Here is a 26,677-nt window from a genome sequence, read left to right as displayed (position 1 = left end):
GTGTCTTCAGGGAGCGCAGTGCGTACGCGCTTGGACCCAGTCAAGTCTTGCGATGAATAGCGCGCGCGTTTGAGCTGGGGAGGCGGTGTGGCAGTGGGAGAAGGGGTTGAAAGGGGCACTTTGGCGACCTCGCTCACGCGAGTGCGAGTGGCAAAGATGAGTCAGGTGAGAGGAGTGTGTGTGGCTGCCAAGACGCAATTGAAGCGGAAGGGAGGGAATATCTGAGTGTTGGGATAGTACAAGCAGGAGTATTGGGAAGGAGAGATGAGAATGAAGAGCTCGAGGAATCTCCAGAGAACAGACTGATGGCGTGGAGGGATGAAAGAGTGACGACGGGATCTAGATTGCGCGCGAGAGAGCAGAGCACGAGCGATGCAAGCGCCGAAGTGAGGGCGGCCTTCGGATCCGATGTGGTTTCAGTGCGTCACTGCACCCAGCTGACTGTGCGCAGGCAGGCTGAATAAATACACGTCATGGTCACGTGGAATCTTATCAACAGTGATCGCATTCACTCGTATTTCGAGCAGCAACAGCAACAACGCCCTCCACAATTCCAACTAGCTTGCACTGCTCGTGACCTTCCCTCTATCCCTCTCCTCACAACATCATGACGGCGGCACAGCCCTCGCCGTATGTCGCATTCGAGGACATTCTCAAGCGCTACCACGCCGCTGCGGGACCATCTCAGCTCGACGGGCCCCTTGATGCCGAGGCCGTTTTGGACGATGAGAGCGGGTTGCTCGTACAGCTCCAGCGCAGTCTGGAGAATTAGTACGCCCAGTGAAGTGGCGCCCTGTTGCTGACATTAGTATGCGCGCGAACGGCGCATCGGCGGCTGGGCCCGGCACTCTTGGTGCGGATGAGTTCCAGTGGCTCCTCCTCGAGCACCGGACATGGGGCCTCATCCGCGCTGTCTACAACAACCGTCTGTCCCCACCACCATCCACATCTGCTGCCTCCGTCCTGGCTGAAGATCCATACATAACGCCAATGGACTTGACGCAGCATATCATAGACGACGATGCGGACCTTTCTCTATGGGCGATGTTGATCGACCACCTCCAAACACGCCCCCTCTTCTCCGCGCCCCCACCACTCGAAGCGCGCCACGGATATCTACCGACTACTGTGCGGAAGACCAAGACCGCTAAGCTCACCGGCTCCAGCAATGGGTCGCTCGACCCAGACTTTTCGCTCCGCGGAAGCGGCACGGTCGCAGGCGAGGACGCAACATATCAGACCCCACTGCTGGAAACCCTGTTCGACCTGGTGCGGCATGGGGAGCTGGATCACGCTGTGCGTGTGTGTGAAGAGGGCGGTGAACCATGGCGCGCTGCGTCGATCATGGGCGGAAGGCGCTGGGACATGGGCGGGTTGAGTGAGTCTCGCGCCCTCGCAAGCTAACGTTAGCAATCGAGCGCCCCGAGTTGTCACCGATGACAGGCAACCGCGCCCGCGCGCTATGGAAACAGTCATGTCGTGCCATCGCGAAGAATGTACGTTGAAGACCTTCGGGGACAAGGCTGATCTTAGGCGACTCTCAGCTCTGCAGAGCGAGCATTGTACGCGGCTCTCGTTTCCGACCTGCCATCTCTCCTCCCTGCCTGCGCAGGATGGGAAGACCAGTTGTGGGCACACGTTGCAGCCCGCCTCGAAGGGCGCATTGACGAGCGGAGGAAAGAGCTGGGCGGGTTCTGGGAGTCTGAAGACCCGACGATCGATGATGAGCGGGCGGCCCACGGTGGCCTCGCAGAGGTCTTCGCGTCCATCGGCTCCCAGTCTGGTCCCATCGCCGAGGCCAGCCGCAACCCCCTTTACGTGACGCAGAAGCAAGTGCTCCTCGGCCAGTCCGCAGAGCACCTGGACGCCTTTGCCGACCGCCTTCCCTCCTTACCGCAGAGCGTACCGGACGCGCTCATTGGCCCCCTCCTCCGCTTTTTCGCGCACTTCGTACTTGTCCTCCGCACGCTGGGTCAGGAGGTACCCGAATCCGCCGCCAACGCCATCCTGGAGGCGTATCTCCGCGTGCTTGAGCGCGATGACCTTTCCGCCCTCGTGGCGCCTTACGCGGCATGTCTCCGCGAAGGCAACGGCGAGGAAAGTTACGCCCGTTTCCTCCGCTCCATGCCATCCTCAGCGTCTCTGGATGAGAAGCGCACTGCTCTCCTCCGCGCCCGCGACTACGGACTGGACGTCGCCACGATCGCAACGTACACCGTGCGCATGGTGTTACATGCTGCGTTCGAGGCCGCGCCCTCGCTCGCGCCCGGACAGCCGGATATCACGGACATGCGCGTGAGCATCAGCGCTGACGACGAGGCGCTTATTCGCGCCCTCGAATGGCTCACCATCATACCTGAGACTCTGCCTGAGGCGCTGGCGCGCGCGAACGAAGTTGCGCGCTACTTCCTCGCCACTGGACAGGCTCATGCAGCCGGCGCCCTCCTCCACTCGCTCCCCGACGAGGTCGGAGTTGGCGAGCCTAACGATGAGATGGAATTCGCCGATTACGCTCGACTCTTCGCCGTGTTTGACGCGCACGACGCCGCTCATGAGGTCGCAGCGCAGAAGCCCAAAGAGACAGCGTCTAAGATCGAGCAGCACGCGTGGGCTAAGCGCCTGCTCGCGAGTATCCAACACGTCGCGGATCTCACGCGCGATCTGCTCACGTCGCACTGGCTGGCATTCACCGTCATGGACACGGGCAAGCGGGGTAGCGCGAGGCGCCGCGAGCTTCGCCGCATCCGACAGATCTTTGTTGCGGACCTCGTCATGCGCCTTCATGTGCTGCTGATGGAGCATCACCGACGCTTCCCTCAACTCCTTCAGGACGCGCTTGACCTCACCGTTCTCGTGGCTGATCAGGAGCATGCGGTGTACGAGGAGTTCATTGGGCGGGACGCCGACGCATCCCGTCTCATCGCCTACCTCGAACATGTGCGCGAGGCGAGCATGTCGGCGCTGGCGGCGGGCAGCTCCAACCCATTCCGCGCACCGTAGATAGGTACTAATGTAATACAGGCGAGACAATGCATGATTTGATGCTACACATGTGACACTCGGTCGTTAATTCATCGTGATAAACATCCAGTACTGCTGTCAGCGTACTCTCTCCCAGTCAGCAATCTCACCTTCTCCGTTCCAGGGGTGCGCGCGCTGATGGCCTTTAGCTGGAACATACGATCAAACACTGCGGTCAGCTTGGAGACACAGACAACGTACAGCTGGCGACCCAGCTCTTAGCGCTACTTTGGCACAGCGGGTGCTGCATGATGAGGGCTGGATTGGTCGGAAAGCCCTCAAGTTGGCGCAGGCAACGGAATGCGACCGATGGTTGTGGTGGGCCATACCGCGACACAGCGGTGTGCGCCTGCCGCCACTTCTCGTCGAGCTGCGCCTGGCAGCGCGACTGGTCCGGGCAGTCGGGACGCTAGTGTGAGCGCAGGAACAGCGGAAAGCGTATTAAGCGAGATCACTTACACAGACGTATTCCTTCTTCACGTCAATCGTGCCCAGTTTGAGTAGACGTTCGAGGAACCACATGCGGCTGGTGTCAGCGCTACCATTTCCGCGCATATACCGTCTGGATAGCTTTATCTGCGTCTGCTCTGAGAGACTTTCGAACTCGTCCGGGTCCCAAGAAGCTGTGGTTAGCCCAAAGTTCAAAGTTCACACTGTCGGAGGACCGGTACGCAACTCACCTTGATCCAGCACGAAGCGGCTAGCCTCACGATACAACTCGCTGTTCTCGTGCTTCTCGGCTAGGGCTAGAGCCTCTATCGGTCGCCCGGATGCATGAGTAAGAAGGAAGCGCTCGCATTGCGCCTGGAGGGCGGGAACGATGAGCTTGGATGAGAGAGCAAGAAGCTGTCGTCAGTTTAAAGTTTCCTCCTTCGAAGACTCACACGCGCCACGTTGGTCCATGTCACTTTACACTCGAGGTGGGGATAGGCCCAGAATAAGAAGTCCTTGTGGTAAGGGTGATCAACGTGGACGGCTCACCTGGAATGCCGCAGGGCTATCCTCTGGCAACTCGATGAGAGCGTCGTGTCTCTCATGCCGCCGTCTCTCGCGGCCTGCACTGTGTGTCCGCCGGCGCGCGAGGTTGAGGCTCGACGCCGACGTCCGCTTGGCATGACGTGCAAGGTCGAGCTCCAGCTTTGTTGGGCTTTCCTTGGACCGCCGCTTGTGCTCCACCGGCGTCTTAGCAGTCTCTTGTGTTGCCTCTTCCTTCTCGCCCTCTGCAGGCACGGCCAGCTCCTTCTCATCCTTGGCCGGCGCCTTCACCTCCTCCCCGGCCTCGCTTGCGCGCTCCGCACGTCGCAGACTCTCCCCTTCAACCAGTGTCTCCAACGCGTCGCCCCGCGGGTCGGGCAGCTCGCGCAGCTCGCGCATGATATCCGCGACGCCGTGATCGACCGCATCAAGGTAGACGCTGGTCTTCCCTTCCGTCTCGCCCTCGTGTCCGGCCTCCTCCCTCTCCTCCGGTGGATCCATTTGCATGGAATCTGGCCGCCCGTCATCCGCGGACGCAGCGGGGAAGCGCGGCTCGGCAACCTCGGTCTCGGCCCAACTAATATGTCAGCCCGCCCCTCCAAGCACCAAGTTATCAACACACCTCCCTTGCAAGCATGCGCTGAAGAATGGACTTGCAAACCAAAGTACCTCCTTGTGACACCAGAACTCGTGCCGCCCGACGACCACCTTGACGCGCCCAGGGAATGTTGCGTCGCTCCAGAACGTGGGGTGGACGACAACGTCATCGTCCCCGCATTCGCTGCCGGTGTCGGGGAAGGAAAGGGCGGGCGTACTCTGACTCCGTGCGTGATGGATCTCCGAAGGAGGCGGAGACCCATAGGAGAAGAGGTGCGCTGCTGGTCCAGGAGTAGGCGAGGGAGCATAGAGGGCAGTCTGGACTAGTTGTGGGTGGGCGGGCGAGCGAGGGTTGCGGTTCAGTAGGAGATGAGAGGGGTTGGAGGTCGTCATGGCGCCAGCCGCGAGAGTAAGAGCCGCCCAGAGACTGAAGGAGGCGCTCTGGGATGATAATTGAGGAGAAGAGGAGAGGTGGAATGGAGATAGTGCGTCAGCGGCGGGGCCAAGAGATCAAGACGGTCGTTGTAGTGATAGTCAACCTAATGCGATCAACTCGAATCAATAATTGGCACGACGGGTGGCAACTCGGCAACTCCGGCTCGTGCACCACTTCACGCTCCTCAGACGCGCGCGCCGTGCACTCTTGCCTCCACGACATTGCCACGCATTAAAGAACTTAGTGCATACATGCTCTCTTTAATTTAACAAAGTCTGATGCTATGCATGCTCTACAAATACAGCCCAATGCTCGATAGCCCAATGCGCCCTCATAACCTCTTGGCCCTTGGCGCACCATGCCTCCGCCAATCCCCCACCATCGCTCATCACACCGAGGGGACGGGAACAAGGACCCGCCTTCGCCTCGAAGATAGCACGATGCACAGCGACGCCCTAAGAACTTGGAGGCTCGGTGCCCAAGGGGGCCGCTCCGATCTCCTCTACGTGGTCGCCTTGCTTTACCGACGACCACCTCTCTTAGCCCCCATCTTGCTCTTCTTCCTTGCAGGGAGGCCGCCCTGCACCACGTCGTCGTCACGATCGCGGTCGTCGTGTCCTCCACGGTGTCCCTTGTCGCGTCCGCGTTTTCCGCCGGCGCCACCTGTGCCCTGCTCGCGCATCTCGATGACGGCCGCGCGAGCGGCCTCCGACACTCGGTCCTTGAGGATTTTGACAGCTGCCTTGTCGACATCAAAGGCAGTAAGATCGCGACCAATCGCCGCCTCAATCGCCTTGTGCATGACGATGTCGTACTGGGTCGTGAACGTAATGGACTTGCCCGAGCGGCCTGCACGCGCCGTACGGCCGACGCGGTGGACATAGTCCTTTGAGTTCGATGGGATGTCGTAGTTCTGCTATCAGTTTCAGTTTCACGGACGTTGCTTACAATGACGAGGTCGACCAGCGGAATGTCGAGACCACGCGACGCAACGTCGGTCGCGACAAGGATCTTGCGACCACCGCTCTTGAACTTGTTGAGCGAGCCGAGACGGGCGCTCTGGCTCATCTGTCCGTGCAGCGGGATGGCCGGGAAGCCGAGGCGGTTGAGCATGATGCTCAGGCGCTGGGCGCGGTCAACGGTGCCCGTGAAAATAATCATCGAACTCGACGCCAGCTCGTTGACGACGTAGAAGAGATAAGCGTCCTTGTCGACCTCAGGGACGAGAATGTAGTACTGCAGGAGCGTCGAAACGGTGGAGTACTTAGACGACACCTTGACTTGGACGGGCTTCGACAGCGACGCGCGCTTCAATTGCTCAACTTTCGTAGAGAGGGTAGCGGAGAAGAGGAACGTGTTGCGCTCCTTAGGGATGACCTTTAGGAGCTTGTTGATGCTTGTCTGAAAATCAAAGTCGAGGAGACGGTCTGCCTCGTCAAACACGAGGTACTTGAGTGACTTGAGCGAGAAGCCCTTGGTGTTCTCGAGGTGGTCCATCAAACGACCCGGGGTTGCCACTACGACATGAGGCCGCTTAGCAAGGGCAAGGCTCTGCGCCATCATATCCATGCCGCCGACAATAGTGGCAACTCGAACACCGATGTTAGCACCAAGAGCCTGCACCTGCTTGGCGATTTGGTCCGCCAGTTCACTGCTGTCAGCGGTATTGTGACGGTTCAACTCACCGAGTGGGAGCCAGCATAAGGGCATAGAATGGTTGAGGATTATCCCACAGTGTTTGGAGGATAGGAAGAGAGAACGCGGCCGTCTTTCCGCTACCTGTCTGCGCAATGCCGATAATGTCGCGGCCCGTAAGTGCCGGCGGGATGGCGGCAACTTGGATGTCGGTAGGCGTCTTGAAGCCGAGTGCCTCACATGCCGCGCACAGTTCTTCGCTGACACCAAGCTCGGCGAAAGTCTTTGGCTTCTCAACAGCAGCATCGCTTTTACCGTTGTCTGCTGGAGAGGGGGAACGGGAAGGACCTGCTGAGCTCGAGGCGGACGACATATTGCGGTGGTGAAGCTGGTGGTGGCCATCAGAATTCACAACACTTCAACTTTTGCCACCTAGCGGAAACAAATGAGATATCATGACGTGTCAATTTGGGAGGCTCACCATGTTTGTGCGCGCCTGATTTTGATAGTGACCGTGCCTGGAATGTTCACGGCATTCATTGATGTTGCCCAATCTAGTGGTTGCTTGTTCATGACAACATTGCCCCAGCGGACCCATCCCAACCTGGCCAGCCACCTAACATTGCTTCATCCCGCTTTCAGCTGCCCTCCGTTCCCATCCATATCACAGCAAGAACACGTCTACATACGCGTCTCGTCTCTATCCTACTCCTCTCAACCCACTCTCTCACGCACACGCAACCGCTATTGCATAGACGGCTTTCCAAACACCGCCGACCGTGGCCCGTTCATTCTCAGCCGCATTCTCCTCACCCTTCGTCGCTTGCATCCCGCCCCACCATGGCGTCGTCGCGGCGCTCATCGGCGTCGCCTCCGTCTGCGCCGTTCGCTGAGCCAAGTGAGATGGACAAGTACCGTCTCGTCAGCAATATCGGCAAGGGCAGCTTTGGCGTCATCTCAAAGATCCAGCGGATTGAAGATGGCAAGGTGAGTTGCATCTCTCGGTCGTCTGGTTGCTGGAATGCAGAGCGTGCAAATGTAGGTCAACTTTGCTGACTCCAGGAATTCGCTCTGAAGGAGCTCGACTACGGCAAGATGAACGAGAAGGACCGCCGACAAATAATGGCGGAGGTCGCCATTCTCGAGTCCCTCAAGCACCGCAACATTGTCCAGCTTGTCCAGAAGATCCGCGATCCCAAGAACGAGCGCATTTACATCATCATGGAGTACTGCACATCCGGCGATCTCGGCTCGCTCATCCGAAAGGCGCAGCGCAGCGGCGCCCCTTTACATGAGGATCGCATCTGGAATATCTTCCTCCAGATTGTCCTCGCGCTTCACCACTGTCACTGGCCTGAGCAGCGCCGGGCGGCTATTCGTCCAAGCGGGGATGCGGGGCGGACTCAGGTGTTGCATCGCGATCTAAAGCCTGAAAACGGTGAGTCTTAGTGCGACGAAGAGGGTGAGAACAGTATCTGTGTTGGCATTCTACCCTCGCAATGTGCGAGACTGTCCAGGTTACGATAGTATGCCAGGGCGACTCTATGACCCAACTAAACTGGAATAGAACGGGGTGGTCCTGGGGTTTCAGGCCGCGTTCTCCGCTCCTGTGCCGTCCTCCACTGATTACGCTGACATTCAGTGTTCTTGTCCGGGGACTTCGTCAAACTGGGTGACTTTGGTCTGAGCAAGGACATGGCCGGACATGTCTTCACGCAGACCTACGTTGGCACGCCGCTATACATGCCTCCAGAGATCCTAGCTGAAAACCGATACGACACAAAGTCAGACATCTGGTCACTGGGGTGTCTTGTATACGAGATGTGTGCTTTGCAGTGGGTCACACACGCGCTCAACGGCTCACTCTAGCTCTCCGTTTCACACAGCTCGTACGCAAGAGGAGCTGATAACCATGGTCAAGAGTGGCAAGCTGCCACCATTGCCGAGCAATATCTCGCCGGCGCTTAAGCTTGTCATCAAGGCCATGCTTAACCTCAATGTGCGTTACATGGCTGAGTTTTGCTCACGTTAGCCCGTGCGGCGACCATCGACCCGTGACTTGTTGGAGATGGACGAAATGAAGCTGCACCGCAAGTTGTTTACCGTTCAGAACCAGTGAGTGTCGTGCCTTGTTGATTGAGGTGTCATTACATAGGTCTGGTTGGAGGATTGCGACCTAGCATTACATCGTGCGCTACACTGCAGCGCCCCGCTCGCTCCGTCCGAACCCTTGATGCGGCCCCTAACGCCAGAACCTCGGTTCTCACTGCCCGCAAGCAAGAGCTGGAGCAATGGGAGATTGCCGCTAAGAGACGTGAAGAACGCATCAAGCAGAAAATCGCCGAGCTCGAGGCGCGCGAGCTGGCTTTGAGCGAACGCGAAAACGCTATCAACCAGCGCGAGGCTGATTTCAACATGCACTGGCAGCAGCTTGAGCAGCGCGAGGAGATTGTTCGCGAGAATCAACGACGCTTGGCGGTCTCTCACGAGTCACTGCAAGCCCAGTGGGCCGCGCTGCGAGAAGAGCGCGCCAACCCACCCGCTGTCGCGCCGGCTTCGTCTGAAGCATCGCAGGAGAACACGGACTTTGGCCCTGCTCCGCAGAGACCACCGCTAGAGGAGCGTAAGACTATGCCAATCCCCTCCACGACGGTGCGACATGCCGCGTACATCGATACGCCGAGCAAAATACCTGGTGCAGTGGCATACGACAGCCCTGCGCCACTCGACTCCAAAATTGCCTCCAAGATTTCAAGGCTAAACGGGCGGCGTGCGAGCGGTGGCTCGTCCCTCCCGCGCCTGGCGTCCAAATCCATGACCAACCTCAATGCTCGTGCGCGTCTCGACGGGGAGCTCGCTACCCCCGTGAAGAGCGACACGTGCCGCCACATGCCTGGCCGCACGTCGATAGGATCACCCGGCGAGCTGGGTCGCGATTTCCTCGACGACGTGTCGATGCGTACGGCGACATCGTTCGGGTCTCCTGCCGGCATGAGCCCGTTCATTACGCGTGCGCGAAGTGACGACGAGGTTGACGGCCCCCCCACGCTCATTCCGCAACCCAACTACGTGTACCGTCCCGATGCGACACCGGCCAAGTGGAACCCCGAGGACCCCGACGCGCCCTCCCCCTTCCTGCGTCGCACGGCTACCTCGGCACCCCCCGTACCGCAGCCTGCTTTTACATCGGGCAACGGGAGCTCTCGTCCCTGCGCGCAGCCGCGTGATGTTCCAGCGCGGCCGCCACTGTCGGCGATCCAGCCGCAACCTGCTACCGCGCCGGTCGCTGTGCAGCGCAAGCTTCCACGATCACGCTCTGGGACGCTTAGCCTGCATCACACTGCAGTTGTGCGCAACGCCGTGCGTACCGAGGGGCTGGTTGGCGCACCAGTGCGGACACGGGTTGCCGGGCGCGACCTGGCACGGTGATAGACTTAGCTTGGGCAAACACTTGGATTCCTTGCTAGAGGGCGCAGCGCATGCACGGGTAGCTTGTTCAAGAGTGTAGTAGCAACAACTGGGCGAGATGCCACTGCTGCGCGTGCCGTACGCTTACTCTCCCGGACTCACCGAGGCAGCACACTACTAACACTGGTCACTAATACTGGTATGAGATCAGTCGCGTCAAGTAGTTATTCACAAACCACAAGCCCCTCGCACCGCGGGGCTAAAAAGTCTTTTCCTGTATCCCAGGAGTGGCTTGTACACTAGGAGGGAGTCGAACCCCCGCCGCGTCGATGGCAACGACGCATGATACCGTTTCACCACTAGTGTTGACGAAGATCCATTTACAGTGTGGCATTTGCGTGGTCGGGACTCTTCGCATGCCAAAGAAATGAGGTAAAGCGCTGGGCAACTTCGACTTCACGCTTTTAGCTTCCAAAACCACATCTTGGACGCCTAACCTGCCCCTTATGTCCATACGTGTGAGCTAATCCTAGACCTATCTCAACCCCCATGTTCAACCGTCACTCGTGGTAGTTAGAACTTGGAGCCAATATGTCGGCTCGTCATCTCGTGCAATCCTCTACAGAAGCGATTCTATTTTACGCGGGGCTCACACCTCCCTCCTCACGCTTTAGCCCTCCTTCTTGGACATCCACACGCCCCCCTCACCTCGTCCTTCGTAAAGATAGAGGTCGCGGTATTTCTGTCGTCAGCTCACCCTCACCTTTGCACTCACCCCAAAGAGGCCCGCCGTCGCACACCGCCCACCGACCTGCACGGCCTCGACGACCATGACGAAGTCTTCGTAGCCAACCTGCACGCCCGTGTTCTCCAGCACCCACGTCCATGCCACCTGCGGCGGATTGTCGGTTGTCAGATGCACAACTCCGCAGACAAAGTGCTCGCCAACGAGGCTTTCGCCTCTCGAGTCGTGCGGCAGCCCACTGCCCTCGCCTATAAAGTACACGGCCGGCATGTCAGTTGACGTATTACAGTCCAAATACTTCCAATGTGCAGCGGCGCGCTGCGAGCGGGCGGCGTATGTCTTCTGCAGCTCATCGAAAGAGACAGGCACGACGTCATACTCGCCTACACTCCAAACGCCGACCCGTGACGCGTCAAAGCGATACGCATCACAACGCCATCGCCCTGCCACGCCGGGCCAGTCGCCTTCCGGCTTGACGCCTAGGAGACCTGGCCCCCCAATGTGTGGGAGCAAGCGTGGCAGCCGTGTGAACCTCGATCTGCGGAGGCTACAGAGTACTTGGATCAGTATGATCGAAGCGAGCGAGTGGGAGACGCATACCGAACTCGGAGGCAACTGCGTCCACAAAGCCCCAGGCAACACTACCATCGGCCCGAAGCGGTGCCTCGTCACCTGCGGCAGCGGCCGCCGCCCACGCTCTGGACACATGGGCAACCAGCCGTTCCTGCCGCTTAACAGGCACTTCGCACATCGTGAGCCGGAGGACGTGCAGCTCACTCATGCCCATACTCTCGCCAGTCCGCGGGTCGAGCTGCGCCACAAATGCAAACTCTGGAGAGCGGAGGTGCTTGAGGAGGAGGCCATTGAGCGATGTCCACACTCCCCCGAAGTCACGGTACAGGCCGAGGAGAACACGGGCGTAGCGTACTCTCTGGTGGACCTGGGGTGAGTGGGTATGCGGAAAGGATTGAGGGTTTCTCACCACTGGCTGTCGTGCGGGCAGAGTTGAGCGGCGCGTGCGTGCGGCGAGGGCGGCGGCGCGCGTGACCCAATCGCGGTCAATTACGGCTGAGCGCCAGTCGTAGGGTTCTCGTTGGTGGATGAACGCGCGCGCTCGCCGCGGGTCGTCGTATCGCTGCGCGTGGAGGTGGCGCCAGAGCACCACGTCCCTGCCCTGATATCAGCTTGCTCTCAAAAGACTGACATAGACAAAATCGGCCAGGCGCCGGCAAGTGGCTGCTACGTGCGCCAGGTCTTGCAACGTCGAGTTCCCGACGTACACGAGCACAAGGAGAAGCACCTCGTTTGGGAGGTCGAGCAGACTCATGGAGTGAACGATGGTGTGTCTCACTTATCGCACATCTACTTCTCAAGATCAGGACAAAATGGTTGGTCTGATTCCTTTCTCGCTCTCTGTCTCTCTTCTCGACCAACCTGGCCATCCCTTCCGTTCTCGGGTAGGTGTTACGGAAGCCGCCATTCTGAAGAGTCTGCAACGGCACCGCTGGATGTCTGGTGTGGCAGGCAGCTCAGAGGCACGGGGCGTGCCTCGTGCCTGCTCCAAACAGATCGGCGGCCATCAGTCGCACCAACATGGAACATGCACCGGCTGCCATGAGCCCATGGCAGACTGAATCCCCACCTCAAACTGTACATCACGGGCGGCTTGCCGACATAAGACGCAGCAACTGTTTGTCCGCTCGGCTAGCTCACAAGAAGGAATTCTGATGCGCTGTGTTTCACATCAGGATCTCCATCGGCGGACCTCAGGCCGGTCCGCCGGCTGCAAACGGCACTGAATGCCAAGAACATGTGTCTAGAAAAAGGCTCAACCAGGATTGTGACAACCAAGAGACTTCATATGTACGTACAAACTTCGGTTTGCGGCATACCATGAATATATGCTCGGCGGATACCGCTGGTTCCCGCGGCTCAACGGTTCGCGGCGGGCTTGGCGGCCAGTGCGACGCCTGCCTCGCTTCGACTCCGAGATGCCTCGGAGACCAGTCACATGGACTCGGATGTAAATCCTAGCAGTGGAAGTGGTTGGTCGCAAGATATAACGTACATCGCTTAGTACAAGAAGCCTGGGAAGATGGAGGACGTACTTATGAAAGAATGGAGAAAGCCGTGAGGATCCAGGCCTGCATTTTACAAGCTCCCGACCTAGACAAGCGACGTCGTCCCTTCTCACACCGGCGTATTGACGCATTGCTGAATGTAGTGCGAACATTACAGTAGGATACGTTGGGCTCTAGCCGAGGAATGCCGTTGCGTGCTGCCACTTAGTGTCGCAATGTATTACCAACAGGTCGACGGCTTTACAGAATGCCAATCTCTCGTGCACCACAGCACTACACTTGGCAAACTACACATGTATTCTCCTTTCCCGGTGCTTGGAAAAGCCATCTTCTTTCGCGTTCTAGCCCCATCTTTCTATAAGGTAGGAGCGAAGCGAAGTCCCTCTTGACCAAAGGTCTCATCAGCCGGGCGCATTACACTTTCCCTACATCGAGAGCGATGTTCTTGGTACATTGCCTTTATTACATGGCGCAGATTGGAGCAATTTCCGGAGGGTCGAGCTTGAGTATCGGGATACCATGAGTTGACGAAATCTACGCGCCTTCTTCGCCCCACCACTTTCCAGTCTTCCCCCTGCCTCCTTGAATTACATCATTTGCATGAGGTGTTTACATGGGCTGCACTCGCACTGGCTGCGCCGTGTCGCTTGCGCGCATCGTGTTCCACAGCACAATGACCACAAGTGCGTGGAGGCTTGCGGCATACATGATGAACAATGAGCGAGCGCGCTTGTTTCCGATGATTGCGCGTGTCAATGCAAACACACCGCGCTCCAGTGGGTTCAGTGCTTGAATCGCGCGCAGACTCTCGCGTCCCTTGAACGCCTCGAAAGGATTTAGGCTCTCGTCGTACTTGTCCTTGTATCGCCCAATTTCGTCCTCGCGGCTTCTCAATGCGCCGTTCAACATTCCTGCCGTCCCGCTGGGCGTGCTGGTCCCAGGTGTGTTGTCACGATAGCTCTGCATGTACCGCACCTTCTCGTAAAGCTTGAGGTTGTCGGCCTGCAGGCCCTTGATCTCAACACGCAGATCTGAGATCGCCTCGAACTGCTTGCGCAGCTCCTCCTCGAGCTCGGCATTGCGTTGCCGGAACCGGTCGCGCTGACTTGTGACGATCGGCAAAATTGACGCGTCGTTTGCACCTGATGGTGTTGATGTTCCATCCTTCCCGCCAATGTCAAGGCCGGCGAGGCCTGGCCCACTCCGATCTTTGCCTTCGCCGTTGTTCATTTGCATGAGGTCGTTTTCGAGCTTTTGGTTCAGCGAGCGCAGGCGCGCCAATTCTGCCTCGGTTTGACTCGAGCTGTTCTCTGCCTTGGCGTACAGGCTAACCAACTCCTCGTGCGCGACGCGAAGCTTGGTCAGATCCTCGAGAAGACGACGATTCTTCGACACCAGGAGGTTCTCCAGCGATTTTCCGAGTTGCTTGTTCGCGACGTCCGCATTGGGGTCCGGCATGTGCACGTCCTCGTCGTTATCCAGATCGGCATTGGAGAACTCAACGTACTGATGTCAGCTGGAGCACAGAACGGACAAGCACCTTCATGATTTCGAGCTCGCGCTTAATCTCATCGTAGTCAGAGTACTGCTTTGCCTTGGTCCTCAGGTTCTCGATCTCGGCCGCCTGGTTGGCGATCTCGCGAGCGGCATCGTCTGCGCGCTTCTTCTCTGCACGCTCAACCTCTGCCTTCTGGTCTTTGACCATGTCAAGCGCGCGAAGGAGGCGCGACGCCTCAGCCTCAAGCTCAGCAATGTGATCTTCCTGCTCCTTGACCCTAACGACGTCAGTAAAGTTCGATGGCTGCGCTTACCTGTCAGCCTGCTGTGACCCGCTACGAGCAGTCTCGATCTCAGCGCGCAACAGCTCCTGAGAGGGTTAGCCGTTGGTCTCATCGCAACTCACATTACGGCGCTCCACCGTCGCGACGCGCTCGTTGGCACGGTTCAGGTCGGCAACTACAAGGTCGAGCTCAGCGAGCTTGGCGGCAACATCTTGTTCTGCAAGTCAGCCAAGCCTCTCACAACTCCTCACCCTGCCTCTGACTTGCGTCCATCAACTTGGCCGTCGTGTTCTCGTTGGACATGGCGAGGTCGCGTAGCTGGCGCTTGTGCGTTTCTACCTGGCGCTGGAGATCCTTTTCGCGCTCCTCGTAGTTGCGAATCCGCTCGTCATACTCCGCGTTCAACTCATTCTCCTTTTGAGTCACGCGTTCCTGAATCAAGTCGTCCATCTTCGCCTCGAGCTGCTCTACCCGCGCTTCCGCTTTCTTGCGCTTGTCGTCGGCGCTACTGCCATTGGCAACCTGCTTCTTGAGCTCCGAGTTCTCCTCTCTCAATCGCGAGAGCTCGGCCTCAAGCATCCTCGCCTCGGCAACCTTGACGGTCTGATCCACGGCCGCGTCCAGAAGCGGGTACGGGTCGGGTGCGTCTGAGAGCAGCTTGTACACATTGAGGAACGACGTTTCGCTCGTTTTGGACCGTCTTGTTAGGCTGTCAATCTCGCCTTGGTACGCTTTCAAGAGCACCTTCATGGCGCCGAACTTGTCCTGGTTGTCTGGCTGCTTCTTGAACTCTGACGCGTGAGCGTGATCAGGCTATTGGGACAACCGTACCCCTGGTCTGCTCGGCAAGCCTTTTGCGCCCAACCATGTTCTCCTTCTGGTTCTCAACGACCTCGAGTGCCGTCTTGTCGAGCGACTTCTGGAGCTCGGAGAGGTTGATCTCTGCCTGTTAGCTAAGAATTGACACATTAGTAGGTTCCCGAAAGGTGGAGGCGTACCCTTCCAGGTCGCCAGAGCGGCGGAGAAGTTGGCCTCGGCCATGATTGTGAGAGTCGAACGGAGATAAGTGTGCGTTGGGCCTGGAATCGAAACAGATTGAAGAGACACAGCGGCGACAATGCGATGGGGATGGAGTACGAGTCGATGTGGACGTGTCTGGAGGTGATGCCGAGGGCGTCATGGTGGCGATCCCGATCTGAAGTGCGGCAACACTCACGTGAAGGACACGCGGTATGAACGTGGTTCACACGTGACCGACACGTCGTCGAGATGAGGCCCCGACGCGTCCAAACACCTCGCTGCTCGTCGCTATGCTGCTCATCACCACTTGGCGACACCATACCACCAATACTTCTCTCCGCCGACGCGGACAGCCCAAGGGTGTTCATGTTCACCCAAAATGCTGCACACCACCAGGACGCTACGATCTCCACCTCTCTGACTGTCTCCGTGTCCGATAGTGTCGACCTGGACATTGTTGACGAAATTGTCTCGAGAGCCCGCGACGCAACGTCGTTCGCGCAAGTCCATGATGCTTACACCCTCGTCCTAGAATCCAAGTGAGCAAACCCCCTCGTGTGGAGCTGACCACAGCGGGATCCGCCCATCTAGCGACAAGTCGTATTATCAGTTCCTGCTTAAGCTGGGCATGATCCGAGCGCGAACATGGGGCGAGCGATGGGATGTGTGGCGCGCCAACAACGGGATCGACCTTGCCCCGCCTCCCTTAAGCCCGAAGCCGCATCCGCTGCGCGCTCGTGTCCCGTTCCTCGCGAGCGCGAGCTCCGACTTGGACGAAGGCTTCGGCGCAGAGTCGGAGCAGGGAAGCGAAGTCGCTGCGACGGGTCGCGAGAGCCCAAGGAAGGTGATGCACCGCTCACTTGTCGGGTTCTTGCCCTCTGAAGCGGGAAGCGACGTGATGCCACCGCCGAGAACGTCTACGCCGGTCGCTGCGCAGTTTAGCGCGTATCATGAGCGCACCAATGGTCTAAGCACTCCACCGCCCCCAATATACGGTGAGAGCGAGACATCGCAGATGACACCCCGCTCGCCAATGGGCGGGCTGACGCCGCGCGCTCGCAACCGCTTCATGCCCCACAAGCAGATCATTTACGACGTGCCGGACATCGATCCCACTGTCGTGCGGCAGATGGAGGCACAAGCAGACGCGTGGTACCGCATCACGCTGCTAGGGCGGTGCTACGAATGGTGGTTCAAAGCTGCCGAGCGCATTTTCCGCATTAATGTGCAGATCGACAGCGTCCGCGCCACCATCGATCTTCGTAAGGCGCTGCAGAAGTGGCAAGCCGCGACACAAGTCCGACTGGAACAGCCCGGCACTGCTGACGCACACTACGCCGCCCACCTACAGGGCCAGGTGGTTGCGCAATGGCTGGCCCGGCTTAAAGAGCGCCGCGTTGAGTCGAGGGGTGCTTATCTGGCACAGTCGAAGGAGCGCAAGTTGTTGCACGTTTCATGGATCTCATGGCGAACACGCCTGGTCACGCGCACCACGAAGCGATGGGAGAAGGACATTCGCGAGCGAGAAAGGACATTTGTCCAGCTTCGTGAATCGCGCCTTGCCGCTCAAATGTTCGATGTGAGTTACATCATTGTCGCTCTTTCTACTCGCTAACTTCAGACATGGCGTGACGCGACGCGGGAACACATTGCGGACCGGCGCGCTGTCCAGATGGCCCTGGCGCGTACTATGCGCAAATGGCACACGCAGACTGTCAAGTTGCGTAGCTTGGATCGCAGGGTGACGGACTGGGAGCGCCAGCACGGCACTGCCACTTTGGCCAACTCTTTCCGGTTGTGGAGGAAGAAGTCCGTTTTAGGTCCTGCAGAGGACCAGATCACCACGCACCGAAACGGTGTCGTCCTGGCACGGGCATGGTCGCAGTGGCAGCAGAAAGCGTGAGAATCATTCTCATCATTACTGACTTTGACAGGACACGTCAACGTCTAGCGCAAGCTTTGGATGAGAGCCGCCTCATCAAACTGACCATGTCTCGGATGAAGAAGTCATGCCGCAAAGCGCGTTTGCGCAACCGCAAGGCTCTAATGTTCGCTGATCGCCGTGATGACGAGTTGATGCGCTCGATGTTGACGTCGTGGGTGCGTGAGGAGCGCAGCAATCTACTCCAGCGCGTCACTGAGAGTCGTCGCGTTCGTTCATCCCTCAATACGTGGAAAGCAAAGCTGCACAAAGTGCACAAGCTTGACGGTGAGCCCGCTTGAGATGAAGCTGACAGTAGAACTTCTGCCCCTGTTCGCAACAACGTCGAACGTCCGTGTCCTCCACACAGCACTGAGCCGATGGCGTGATGTAACCGGCCAAAGGCGCAACGCTGCTCTTAAGGCCGACCTCATGTTTGAGGCACGTACCAAGGCCGCCTCGCTGATTAAATGGACGACTGCGACAGTACAATCTGCGGAGAAGGTTGCGACGGCGGACAAAGCGCACGCATTCTTTATGCTTCGCTCTGTGTTCAAACAGTGGAATGCGAAGCGATCCCAAGCCGTCATAAAGCGCAGAGTCATGGAGATGGACGACCGCCGGCGAAAGAGAACCCTAAAGGGAGCTCTCACAGCTTGGCACAATGCCACTGTGCAGAGCATTGGGGACCGCGCGACGGTTGCCCAATTCCAAGCCAAGCAGGAGAGGACCGTCCTCGAACGCTCCTTGAACCTCTGGACCATGCGCGTAGTAGAGATCAAGGCGCGCGAGCTTGAGATAGCCGACCAGCGGGACATCAACATCCTCAAGAGCACGTTCAAGCGCTGGAGGGCGGCAAGGAAACGCCAGACTGATCTTGAGGCTCTGATGGAGAGTGTCATTGACGTGAAGCGCGAGCGTGAGCAATGACTATGGTCGGTCAAGCTAACTTCAGAAACTCTTCGGCGATCCATGGCGCGCTGGTCCTTCCGCACGCACCGGGCCCAGGACTTGCGCCATCGCGCTGATATTTTACAGGCCGAGCATAACCAAAGACTGCTTCTCGAGGCCTTCGGGGCGTGGTACGACAAGCGCCGTGAGCGCGAGCTTCGGCCAGCCGAAGAGGAGGCGCAGCTTCGGCACGAGGACACATTGATGTTCTCAGTTTTCGATAAGTGGACGGCCAAGTCACGCAATCTGGTCGCGGTGCAGTTCGACCAGCGACGGGTGCGGGCTGCTGTCATCCCTCGTTGGCAGCGGGCGCTGGATAGACATCGCCAGCTCAAGCGTGTCGGAGAGGAGCACGACCGGCGGCTTTTGGTCGATGCGCTGACAGTGTGGAAGTCTGCGTATCGTGCTAAGATGGCCAAAAAGCCGTACCGCGCTCGCCGGCGCCTCCAAGGGTCTTCATACGACGAGTCACAACTCTACGGTCGGCGCTCGGGGCGAGACGAGCCGGGACGGCATGGCTCACGGTCGCCAGGATTACCAGATGTCGAGCGCGTACGTGAGCGGAGCAAGGCCAAAGGGCGCCCATCTTTGCCCAATCTCACACGCGCCCCAGCTCCCCGTCGCTCTATGGCCCGTGAGGCCTCACCTGCCCGAGCCCCGGCCTCCGTCTCTAGCGAGCCGACGTACAGTCGATTGAGGAGTGAACTTCACCCTCGGTCAGAAAGAGAACCTGGGGCAGATGTGGCCAGTGAAGGCCGAAGGCCGAGTGCGTCGTCGCGCATCACCAGTAGCTCGTCGCGTGCCTCATTGGAGAAAGGAGAGAAAGAGAACAGCCCAGGCATGTCGGAGCTGGTGCGTGCACTGCGTGGCCGAGTGTAGCCCGAGGTGTTTTCTGAAGGACCTGCATGCATGGTGCGGAAAGGATGAATGCCGAGGGCCGAGGCCGAGGGCCGAGTATCTTAAGAGCCCAACAATCTCCGGCAAATCTGAGCTCCTCTATCCCGGCCACAAGCTGAGCAAAGGGCGGCGCACTGTCAACGTCTGTAGAGTTCCGCACCACTGCGCACCGCACAGGGTGCTCACAAGATGAGCATGCATAGTGTGATTGCCGTGAATGAATGCGATGATTTAAGACATGAGGCGCGCGGGGGTGGCCGGATGTGTCACTGGCGGCCGTGTCCGTTTCGGGTATGCGCCCAGCCGACATTCCCCACTTGCGCGGCCACCATGGCAGAAGCAGCCGGCACCACCAACGTATATCTCATCTCGCTTCATCTCTTCTCGTCTCCTTGCTACCCCACACTCTCTTTGCTTACTCTTTCTCCCTAACTTTCAACCCCCAACTCTATCTCAACATGGCCTCCATCTTCCAGCCAGGCATCTACAAGGGCAAGGTCCTCTTCATCACCGGCGGTAAGTAATGCTGGTGCGCCCACCGACAGATGTGCCCACATGGCCCGATGCTCGCCCTCCGCCTCCCCACTGCGCCCACGCTTCCCTCTCGAGCACGGAGGGCATATCTGTCACTAGCGGCGCCCCTCCCCGCATGCCGGGCAAGCACTAATTTCAGGCCGCTCCGGAATCGGATACTCGATCGCCGAGGAAATGATGCGCTTCGGTGCGAGCGCGTGCATCCTCGGCCGCGACGCCAAGGGGCTCCAGGAGTCGGCGGCCGCGCTCGAGAAGTCGACTGGCAGCAAGTGTCTTGCGGCGCCTGCTGATGTGCGTTCCAAGGAGGACCTCGCCAAGGCTGTCAAGGCGTGTCTCGACAAGTTTGGCCGTATCGACTTTGTTGTTTGCGGTGAGTGTCGTGGGAGTGACGGAGGCAGGTTGGGATGAGGAGTATGAGTGGCAGCGCGGAAAGCTGGCAGGAAGTGCTGTCGGCGAACTGGCATTGTGTCAGACTACTCCCCTCCCACGTCACGCTACGGCATGTTACTCAACACCTACTAACAACCAGCTGCCGCCGGCAACTTCCTCGCGCCCATCTCTGGCATGTCTGAGAACGCGTTCCGCACCGTCATCGAGATCGACACGATTGGCACCTACAACACGCTGAAGGCGACGCTCCCCGCCGTCCGCGAGACCAAGGGCGCCTACCTCCACATCTCAGCCACCCTCCACTACGCTGGCACGCCGTACCAGGCGCACGTGAGCGCTGCCAAGGCGGCGATCGATGCGCTCTCCAACGTCATCGCCGTCGAGGAGGGCCCGCGCGGCGTGCGCTCCAACGTCTGTGCACCTGGGTAAGTCCAGGCGGGCGCCGTCCGCGACCGCCAACCGCCATCCGCCCACTGCCTCCAGTCCACTGACGCCAGCCCCATCGCCAACACCGAGGGCATGAAGCGCCTGGGCACGAAGGGCCGTGAGATCGAGCGCGGTATTCCTCTCGGCAAGCAGGGTGACACGACCGACATCGCGTACTATGCCCTCTGGCTCTTCTCGCCCGCCGCCGCCTGGGTCACTGGCTCGACCATGGTTATCGACGGCGGTCAGATGCACATCCGCGGCACCAGCCTGCCGTACCCCGAGAGCGTGCTCGACCCCGAGAGCGTCAAGGAGCTGTACAAGGGGAAGCTTTGAGGGGAGCGCAGCGCGAGATGCGGCGGCAGTCGTTACTTTCTGAGAGGTCGACTGGGCTTGGTCTGAAGATATGAATGCAGGATGTTGAACATGCTGGATCGAGGACTGCACTAGATCTTTACATCTTTCGTGACACTACTGCGTGGCACAAGTCAACTGCGCCTCCGGCAAAGACCTAGCCAGGCCACTGTCACGGCTGCCGCGACCATTCACGTGACGGCCACCCGTGCCTGCGTCAACCATCACGGCATCCTCGTCGACTCACCACTTTCCCACGGATGGCGGGCTAAGCGCTGGCACGAGGATATAAAGGCTCGAGCAATGTCTCGTGTTTCTTCACCTGACAATTCCTGTGACGAACATCCAAACATTAGTCTTCTTTCCTCCGAACCAGGATGCGGACACACGAGCAGTTTCTGAGGATCCGTCGGGTCGCCGCGAGCGCTTGATCATCATCTCTATCTCCATCCCAGTACCGTACCCAGCAGCCGTACCATTGCCATGTACCATCCCACTTTGATCACCATCGCCCTCCCTCGACCCATCCAACTTCCTTTGACACCAGAATCCCTGCCCTTCTGATCTCCATCTTCTGGGCCGCCTGGCGTTGAGTCGTATGCAAGATCGACCTCCGCTGCCAACCACTTGATCCGGAGCGCTGGGCGCTTACCGATAACAGAATGGAGACGGGCGGCCCCTCGGGCCACAACCCGTGTCGATTCTGTTAGTTTGTGAGCGCCTGCCAATCCTGTATACGGTGGTAGGTGTTGGAGAGTTCGAGCGTGCAGACGATCCCTCATCATTCCCTCATGTACTTCAAGTAGAGCATTACATGTTAATACATCTAGGATACACTAGCCACGAAGACGCCACCACGAGGTACTTGCTTCGCGGCGGGGTTCTGCGGGATCGATGTTGATGGTGCCATACCCCTGCGCCCCGCGCAGAGGCTTGAAGAAGCCCTTCTTCGCGGGCGCAGGCGCAGGCGTAGAATCCGGGATGCCGAGCTCGTACGCGCTGCCTCCCGGATCGTCGTCGACGACATCGATGAGGATTGCGCGCCCCTTGCCCTTGCCTGTGCCTTCGCCCTTGCCCTTGCCCCGTGTTCCAGGCATGGGCGGGAGGATGCTGCGTCGTCCGCTGGCGACGCTGTCCTCGCGCTCTGGCTCGCCCTGCGATGGGCCAGCGAGAGTGACACCCGCGTCTGTCGCCGTCCGCTTGGGCAGGCCGTGTTCGTCAAACTCGACGGCCTGGGCGTCGGCCGTGTCGAGGGCGGCTGCCTCGGGCTGGTCCGACAAATCACCAAAGTCGGTTCTGAATACGCGCTTCAAGCCCACGGGGATGAGCACGGCGACAATGACTGCCGCCATGCCAATGATGTTGCGCGGCGAAAGGATCTTGAAGTCCTCAGCACTCGTCATCTGGTCCAGACTGCTCCCGATCATGACGTGGATGACAGAGACGGGGCAGATACCAAGGAAACACGTAAGCCAGAACGTGCCCATTCCTATGCCCAGGTGCGGGGCGACAAAGTTGGCGACCCAGTGCGGTGGGAGGGGCAAGATGCGGAGGACAAGGAGAAACGCAAAGACACTGTCTTTGCCAGCCTCGGTGCCTTTTTCCGGGTCGCCCATAATCTTCTTGCGCCACTTCTCCAGCATGCGCCGGTAATAGGGGAGCTCGAGGAGCGGCGGTGCAAGGAATGATGAGAGAGTGTAGCAGAGGATGGAGCCCGACGAGTCGCAGAGGCAGGAGAGGAGGAGACCAGGAAGAATGCCGTACGCCGCGCCAAAGAGGATCGAAATGTACATGGAGCCAGGCAGTGTGAATGCTTGAACACTGGGGTGAGCGGTATGCGACTTGATCAACGTACTAGAGATACGCTACGACGCCGCAGAGCATGATTCGCCATGGGTATAGGTCCTTGTACTTCTTAAGCAGCGCGTTGAGACCCTGCAGATCGGCAAAGGAGCGTGGAAGCTTGAGTGCTGGTCGGTCTTCTGGCTCGACCTTGGGCATGCCGAACCAAAACGTGCCCAGCACAAGGGCGGAGAACACAGCGAAGAGAACGCTAAGCTTGACTCCAGTCATGAACAGCGGGCCCCGATACCATTTGCCCGAGTCCGGCCCATTGCGAGAAAGGAGGGGTACGGACTCTCCCGCGTCCTCGGCCATGACTGGTGCCGGCTCCGAGGTGGAGGGTGAGCGCGACATCGCGTAGTACCGGGGAAGCACGCCGGAAGAGGAGGGCTCGACCTCGCAGGGATGCACGCCGATGGGCATAAGGGAGTGGACGGAGCGGGCGGGGCTGGGGCTGCGCGGCGCCTCGTACATGTCGGTGAGGGTGGAGGCGCCAGAGAAGGTGGTGAATGGGGAGAATGGAGGAGGGATGGAGACGACGGTAGACGAGGGGCGACTGGAGCGCCCCCTTGATGATCGTGGAGATTGTATTGCCATGAGAGACGGAGCGGGGTGATGGAGTTCAAGTTACGAGTAGTGATCGGAGTAGAAGAGATGGATGTCGACGTCGCCCGCGTTGACAGAGCGTGTGCGACCCGCCACCCAAGCCCAACGCCCAGCCAGGCGCACGGACTGTGTACGGCCGAAAGAATTGACTCCGCTATTGGCTAGCAACTAATAACAGACATTATGAGCTCAGGGATGACTATTTTGGCGTTGGGTGGTGACGTCGCTGACCATGTTGCATCTTGCTGCATCCTCTCTCGACCGTTAAGCGATACCCGTCTGTCAACATGACTGCTATTATAGTCAAGAGTTCAACGTCTATCACTACTGACCAAACTGAACATTCGTGAGCGATTCGCAATATCGCGGCCTCCTTACTCCTCTTCCCATCGCCGCAGTAGCCCTCGCCGTTCTCGCATATTGCATCCCGGGGGGGGGGGGAATCGAGCGACATTGGCAGCCCTCACGGGTGCCCACCCACCTAACGCGATATCAGCGCTCACGATGACTCAAAACATGCAGACCAATGCATCTTCGAACACACCCGCGCTTAACACTGGGCCCCTCAAGTTCGCGGGACACGCAAACTGGATCTTCCGCGACGATGTAACGGCCGCTCAGATCGTCATCAGCGAGTGCGTCAACATTCTCTACCCATCGCGTTACTAATGACAGTACGGCATCTCCTAACCCTGTCCGCTTTATTAATGCCTTTCCAGAAGGCAACACTGGCGTTCTGGCATTCTTTCACCCGCTTTCGGACGTTTTGGGCGTCACTCTTCACAATGCATCTAGCATATTACACGACGACGGGCAGCGCGGGTTAGCAGGAACGCTGAACTTCGATGGGGACGCACGATTGGGACAGACCATCCGTGAGGTCACCGCCGCTTTCTCACCTGATCACAGTCGGTTCGGTGCGCACGATCCGCGAGGTCGTCGAGGACGGCAAAAGCACCAATCTTGTGACCCGCCTGGGCGGATACTCCCCCGACAGCGTGTGGCTCACCCGCACATGGTTGGATGGGACAGTGCAGTATCTCGGCCTGTTTGCAGGTAACAACACCGATCTGGCTGTCCAGCCATCCGACGAGCCCACCGGATTCCCGAGCGTCAACATCTCGCGCATCGATCCCGGCAGGAACGCTACGGTCAAGTTTGAGAGCACGTTCAATATGTCCTCCTCCCTCCGCGGGCTCGGGATGGATGACCTTTTCTCCTCTGACGGCGACCCAGATATCATTTCCGCCATCCGCGCCGCGCCACAGATCGTGGATCAGCTCGCATTCCTTGCGTACGAGTCGCAGTTTCTGGCCGGCGGCTGGCGCTTCTTGACTTGTGAGTGATCCGTCGGCCGGGCTATGCTGATCCAGACTTCGGTCGCGACACACTACTCGCGATGCAGGTTCTCCTCCCTGTACTCTCGCCACAGGCGTGCGAGGGCATCTTGGCGGGCGTGATACAGCGTACGGGCCCCGACGGCGAGCTGTGTCACGAGGAGACGGTGAGCCTTGTCGCTGTGCAGCAGCTCATGCTAGATTGGAGACTACGCGAGCATCCTCAACACACGGGAAGGACGGCCAGAGCGAGGCTCCGCACCAGTGTACGACTACAAGATGGTCGACACAGACTTTCTCCTCCTTCCAGCCCTTGCGGCGTATGCCGAGCGATACCCTGTCCGAGCCAAGGACCTCATGGCCCGCAACTCTACACTCGTCCCGGGCACATTTGGAGAGCTGGTCGCGCGCAACGCTGACCGTGTGCTGCGTCTTGCGCGTCCCTTCGCCGAGTCAGCAGTAAAGGAACACTTGATCGACCTCAAGGCGTGGCCGTTCGGTAATTGGCGCGACTCGGCGGCTGGCAACGGGTGGGGTCATTACTCTTTTGACGTGAACTGTTGGTGTGCATGTGCCCCAGAAAGCTAACGAAAGGTGCCATGGTGCCCGCGGCGCTGCGTGCAATATCTGATTTGGCGGGCACCCTCCTCCCTGCTGCAGGATATGATGCACGAGCCTGGGCCGACATCTGGGAGACCGAAGCATGCAAGCTCTTCGCCCTCCCCATCTCGTCTGCTGATGCCGAGTCACGTGTGCACACCTATGTCCGGGCCGCTAATCTCACTACGGGCCTCCTCTCCGGTGCAGGCAGCCTCAACGGCTCGACTTCGAGCGGATGGAATGACCCGCCGCACGTCGTGGGTGCCGGCTCGCCTCTCTACGCTCTCGCGCTCTCCGACTCTGCCCCGCCCGTGATGGTGCAGCACTCAGATCTGGCATTTGCTCTCCTCTACTCCCCCTCCGTACCCGAGGGCATCATTCGAGCGACGATCGAAGCACTCCAGCCTTACCCGCGCGGCCTCCTCACGAACGTGGGCATGGTCGTCGCCAACGCCGCGTACGACCCCAACGCGGCCCCCACCACCTTCGCCAACACGGCATATCACGGCGCCGTGGTGTGGAGCTGGCAACAAGCTTGGATGGCGGCGGGGATTGAGCGGCAGCTCCGTATCTGCGAGACGACCAAACCCCCCTGGTGTGCCCTCGCGCCCGCGCTGCGGCAGGCGCAGATGCGGCTGTGGGACGCCATCGCAGGCGCCGAGTCCGTGCTCTGGACCGAGGTGTGGTCGCCTGTCCTCCAAGGAGATCGCTTCGCGATCGGCGACCTCGGGGCCATATCGACGGACGGGAGCGAAGGCGACGCGGTGCAGCTCTGGAGTTATACGTTCCTCGCGCTGCGGGATGCGCGGACGGGGCGTCCGGTTGCGGCGGGGTTCGAGGGGGTCTGAAGCGGAGAGCATGGGCCGACGAACCTATCAAGGCTCGATATGCTTCCATCACCGCTCCTGCTCAAATCTAGGCTGACCGCTTCCCCACGATCTCATTCAACTCCTAGCTGACCCCGCAACAGGCTTCGCGAAGGCTTCTATCATCCCGATGTGATGGTGACAGTAGTCGATTATGAACAGAAGGGTGTGAAACAGGTGGAAAGAAGCTAATTTATCAGTAGACGCTATGTGTGAGGTGCTTGCATGTCAGCTAGTTTCAAGGATGTGGCAAT

At 59.1% G+C, this 26,677-nt stretch overlaps 10 protein-coding genes across 10 annotated transcripts; 5 read left to right on the top strand and 5 right to left on the bottom strand.

The window, feature by feature from the left end:
* Positions 1 to 607: 607 nt before the first annotated feature.
* On the top strand, positions 608 to 3,000 carry COLE_07276 (uncharacterized protein; the record flags this gene model as incomplete). The annotated part of the gene is made up of 4 exons (XM_018421978.2): positions 608 to 771; positions 810 to 1,378; positions 1,411 to 1,496; positions 1,534 to 3,000. 4 exons carry the CDS (start codon positions 608 to 610, stop codon positions 2,998 to 3,000), a joined length of 2,286 nt encoding a protein of 761 aa, XP_018282271.1.
* A 66-nt stretch (positions 3,001 to 3,066) lies between these two features.
* Positions 3,067 to 4,986, bottom strand: COLE_07275 (uncharacterized protein; the record flags this gene model as incomplete). Its single annotated transcript, XM_018419349.2, has 9 exons — positions 3,067 to 3,093; positions 3,132 to 3,190; positions 3,223 to 3,430; positions 3,481 to 3,547; positions 3,581 to 3,644; positions 3,702 to 3,867; positions 3,906 to 3,968; positions 4,003 to 4,573; positions 4,619 to 4,986. The coding sequence occupies 9 exons, from the start codon at positions 4,984 to 4,986 to the stop codon at positions 3,067 to 3,069; spliced, it is 1,593 nt and encodes a 530-aa protein (XP_018282272.1).
* A 563-nt stretch (positions 4,987 to 5,549) lies between these two features.
* On the bottom strand, positions 5,550 to 7,037 carry COLE_07274 (uncharacterized protein; the record flags this gene model as incomplete). Its single annotated transcript, XM_018420103.2, has 3 exons — positions 5,550 to 5,942; positions 5,978 to 6,680; positions 6,715 to 7,037. 3 exons carry the CDS (start codon positions 7,035 to 7,037, stop codon positions 5,550 to 5,552), a joined length of 1,419 nt encoding a protein of 472 aa, XP_018282273.2.
* A 467-nt stretch (positions 7,038 to 7,504) lies between these two features.
* COLE_07273 (uncharacterized protein) lies at positions 7,505 to 10,093 on the top strand (the record flags this gene model as incomplete). The annotated part of the gene is made up of 6 exons (XM_018425905.2): positions 7,505 to 7,651; positions 7,727 to 8,102; positions 8,307 to 8,499; positions 8,534 to 8,663; positions 8,697 to 8,779; positions 8,917 to 10,093. 6 exons carry the CDS (start codon positions 7,505 to 7,507, stop codon positions 10,091 to 10,093), a joined length of 2,106 nt encoding a protein of 701 aa, XP_018282274.1.
* A 649-nt stretch (positions 10,094 to 10,742) lies between these two features.
* On the bottom strand, positions 10,743 to 12,144 carry COLE_07272 (uncharacterized protein; the record flags this gene model as incomplete). The annotated part of the gene is made up of 5 exons (XM_018425906.1): positions 10,743 to 10,814; positions 10,848 to 11,374; positions 11,595 to 11,757; positions 11,800 to 11,991; positions 12,022 to 12,144. The coding sequence occupies 5 exons, from the start codon at positions 12,142 to 12,144 to the stop codon at positions 10,743 to 10,745; spliced, it is 1,077 nt and encodes a 358-aa protein (XP_018282275.1).
* A 1,363-nt stretch (positions 12,145 to 13,507) lies between these two features.
* On the bottom strand, positions 13,508 to 15,429 carry COLE_07271 (uncharacterized protein; the record flags this gene model as incomplete). Its single annotated transcript, XM_018421979.2, has 5 exons — positions 13,508 to 14,404; positions 14,439 to 14,673; positions 14,710 to 14,765; positions 14,802 to 14,896; positions 14,931 to 15,429. The coding sequence occupies 5 exons, from the start codon at positions 15,427 to 15,429 to the stop codon at positions 13,508 to 13,510; spliced, it is 1,782 nt and encodes a 593-aa protein (XP_018282276.1).
* A 636-nt stretch (positions 15,430 to 16,065) lies between these two features.
* On the top strand, positions 16,066 to 19,450 carry COLE_07270 (uncharacterized protein; the record flags this gene model as incomplete). The annotated part of the gene is made up of 6 exons (XM_018421980.2): positions 16,066 to 16,238; positions 16,273 to 17,278; positions 17,321 to 17,598; positions 17,634 to 17,908; positions 17,940 to 18,539; positions 18,576 to 19,450. The coding sequence occupies 6 exons, from the start codon at positions 16,066 to 16,068 to the stop codon at positions 19,448 to 19,450; spliced, it is 3,207 nt and encodes a 1,068-aa protein (XP_018282277.1).
* A 476-nt stretch (positions 19,451 to 19,926) lies between these two features.
* Positions 19,927 to 21,154, top strand: COLE_07269 (uncharacterized protein; the record flags this gene model as incomplete). The annotated part of the gene is made up of 4 exons (XM_018421981.2): positions 19,927 to 19,984; positions 20,142 to 20,372; positions 20,532 to 20,817; positions 20,890 to 21,154. 4 exons carry the CDS (start codon positions 19,927 to 19,929, stop codon positions 21,152 to 21,154), a joined length of 840 nt encoding a protein of 279 aa, XP_018282278.1.
* An 854-nt stretch (positions 21,155 to 22,008) lies between these two features.
* COLE_07268 (uncharacterized protein) lies at positions 22,009 to 23,611 on the bottom strand (the record flags this gene model as incomplete). The annotated part of the gene is made up of 2 exons (XM_018421982.2): positions 22,009 to 22,993; positions 23,028 to 23,611. The coding sequence occupies 2 exons, from the start codon at positions 23,609 to 23,611 to the stop codon at positions 22,009 to 22,011; spliced, it is 1,569 nt and encodes a 522-aa protein (XP_018282279.1).
* A 513-nt stretch (positions 23,612 to 24,124) lies between these two features.
* Positions 24,125 to 26,405, top strand: COLE_07267 (uncharacterized protein; the record flags this gene model as incomplete). Its single annotated transcript, XM_018425907.2, has 6 exons — positions 24,125 to 24,255; positions 24,296 to 24,495; positions 24,530 to 24,958; positions 24,994 to 25,124; positions 25,159 to 25,516; positions 25,552 to 26,405. 6 exons carry the CDS (start codon positions 24,125 to 24,127, stop codon positions 26,403 to 26,405), a joined length of 2,103 nt encoding a protein of 700 aa, XP_018282280.1.
* Positions 26,406 to 26,677: the final 272 nt, after the last annotated feature.

Source organism: Cutaneotrichosporon oleaginosum (genome assembly GCF_008065305.1).
Source record: "Cutaneotrichosporon oleaginosum strain ATCC 20508 chromosome Unknown ATCC20508_contig07, whole genome shotgun sequence".
NCBI classification, from domain to species: Eukaryota; Fungi; Basidiomycota; class Tremellomycetes; order Trichosporonales; family Trichosporonaceae; genus Cutaneotrichosporon; species Cutaneotrichosporon oleaginosum.
Note: the sequence above shows the minus strand (reverse complement) of the source record. Positions and strands in the feature narration are given on the sequence as shown.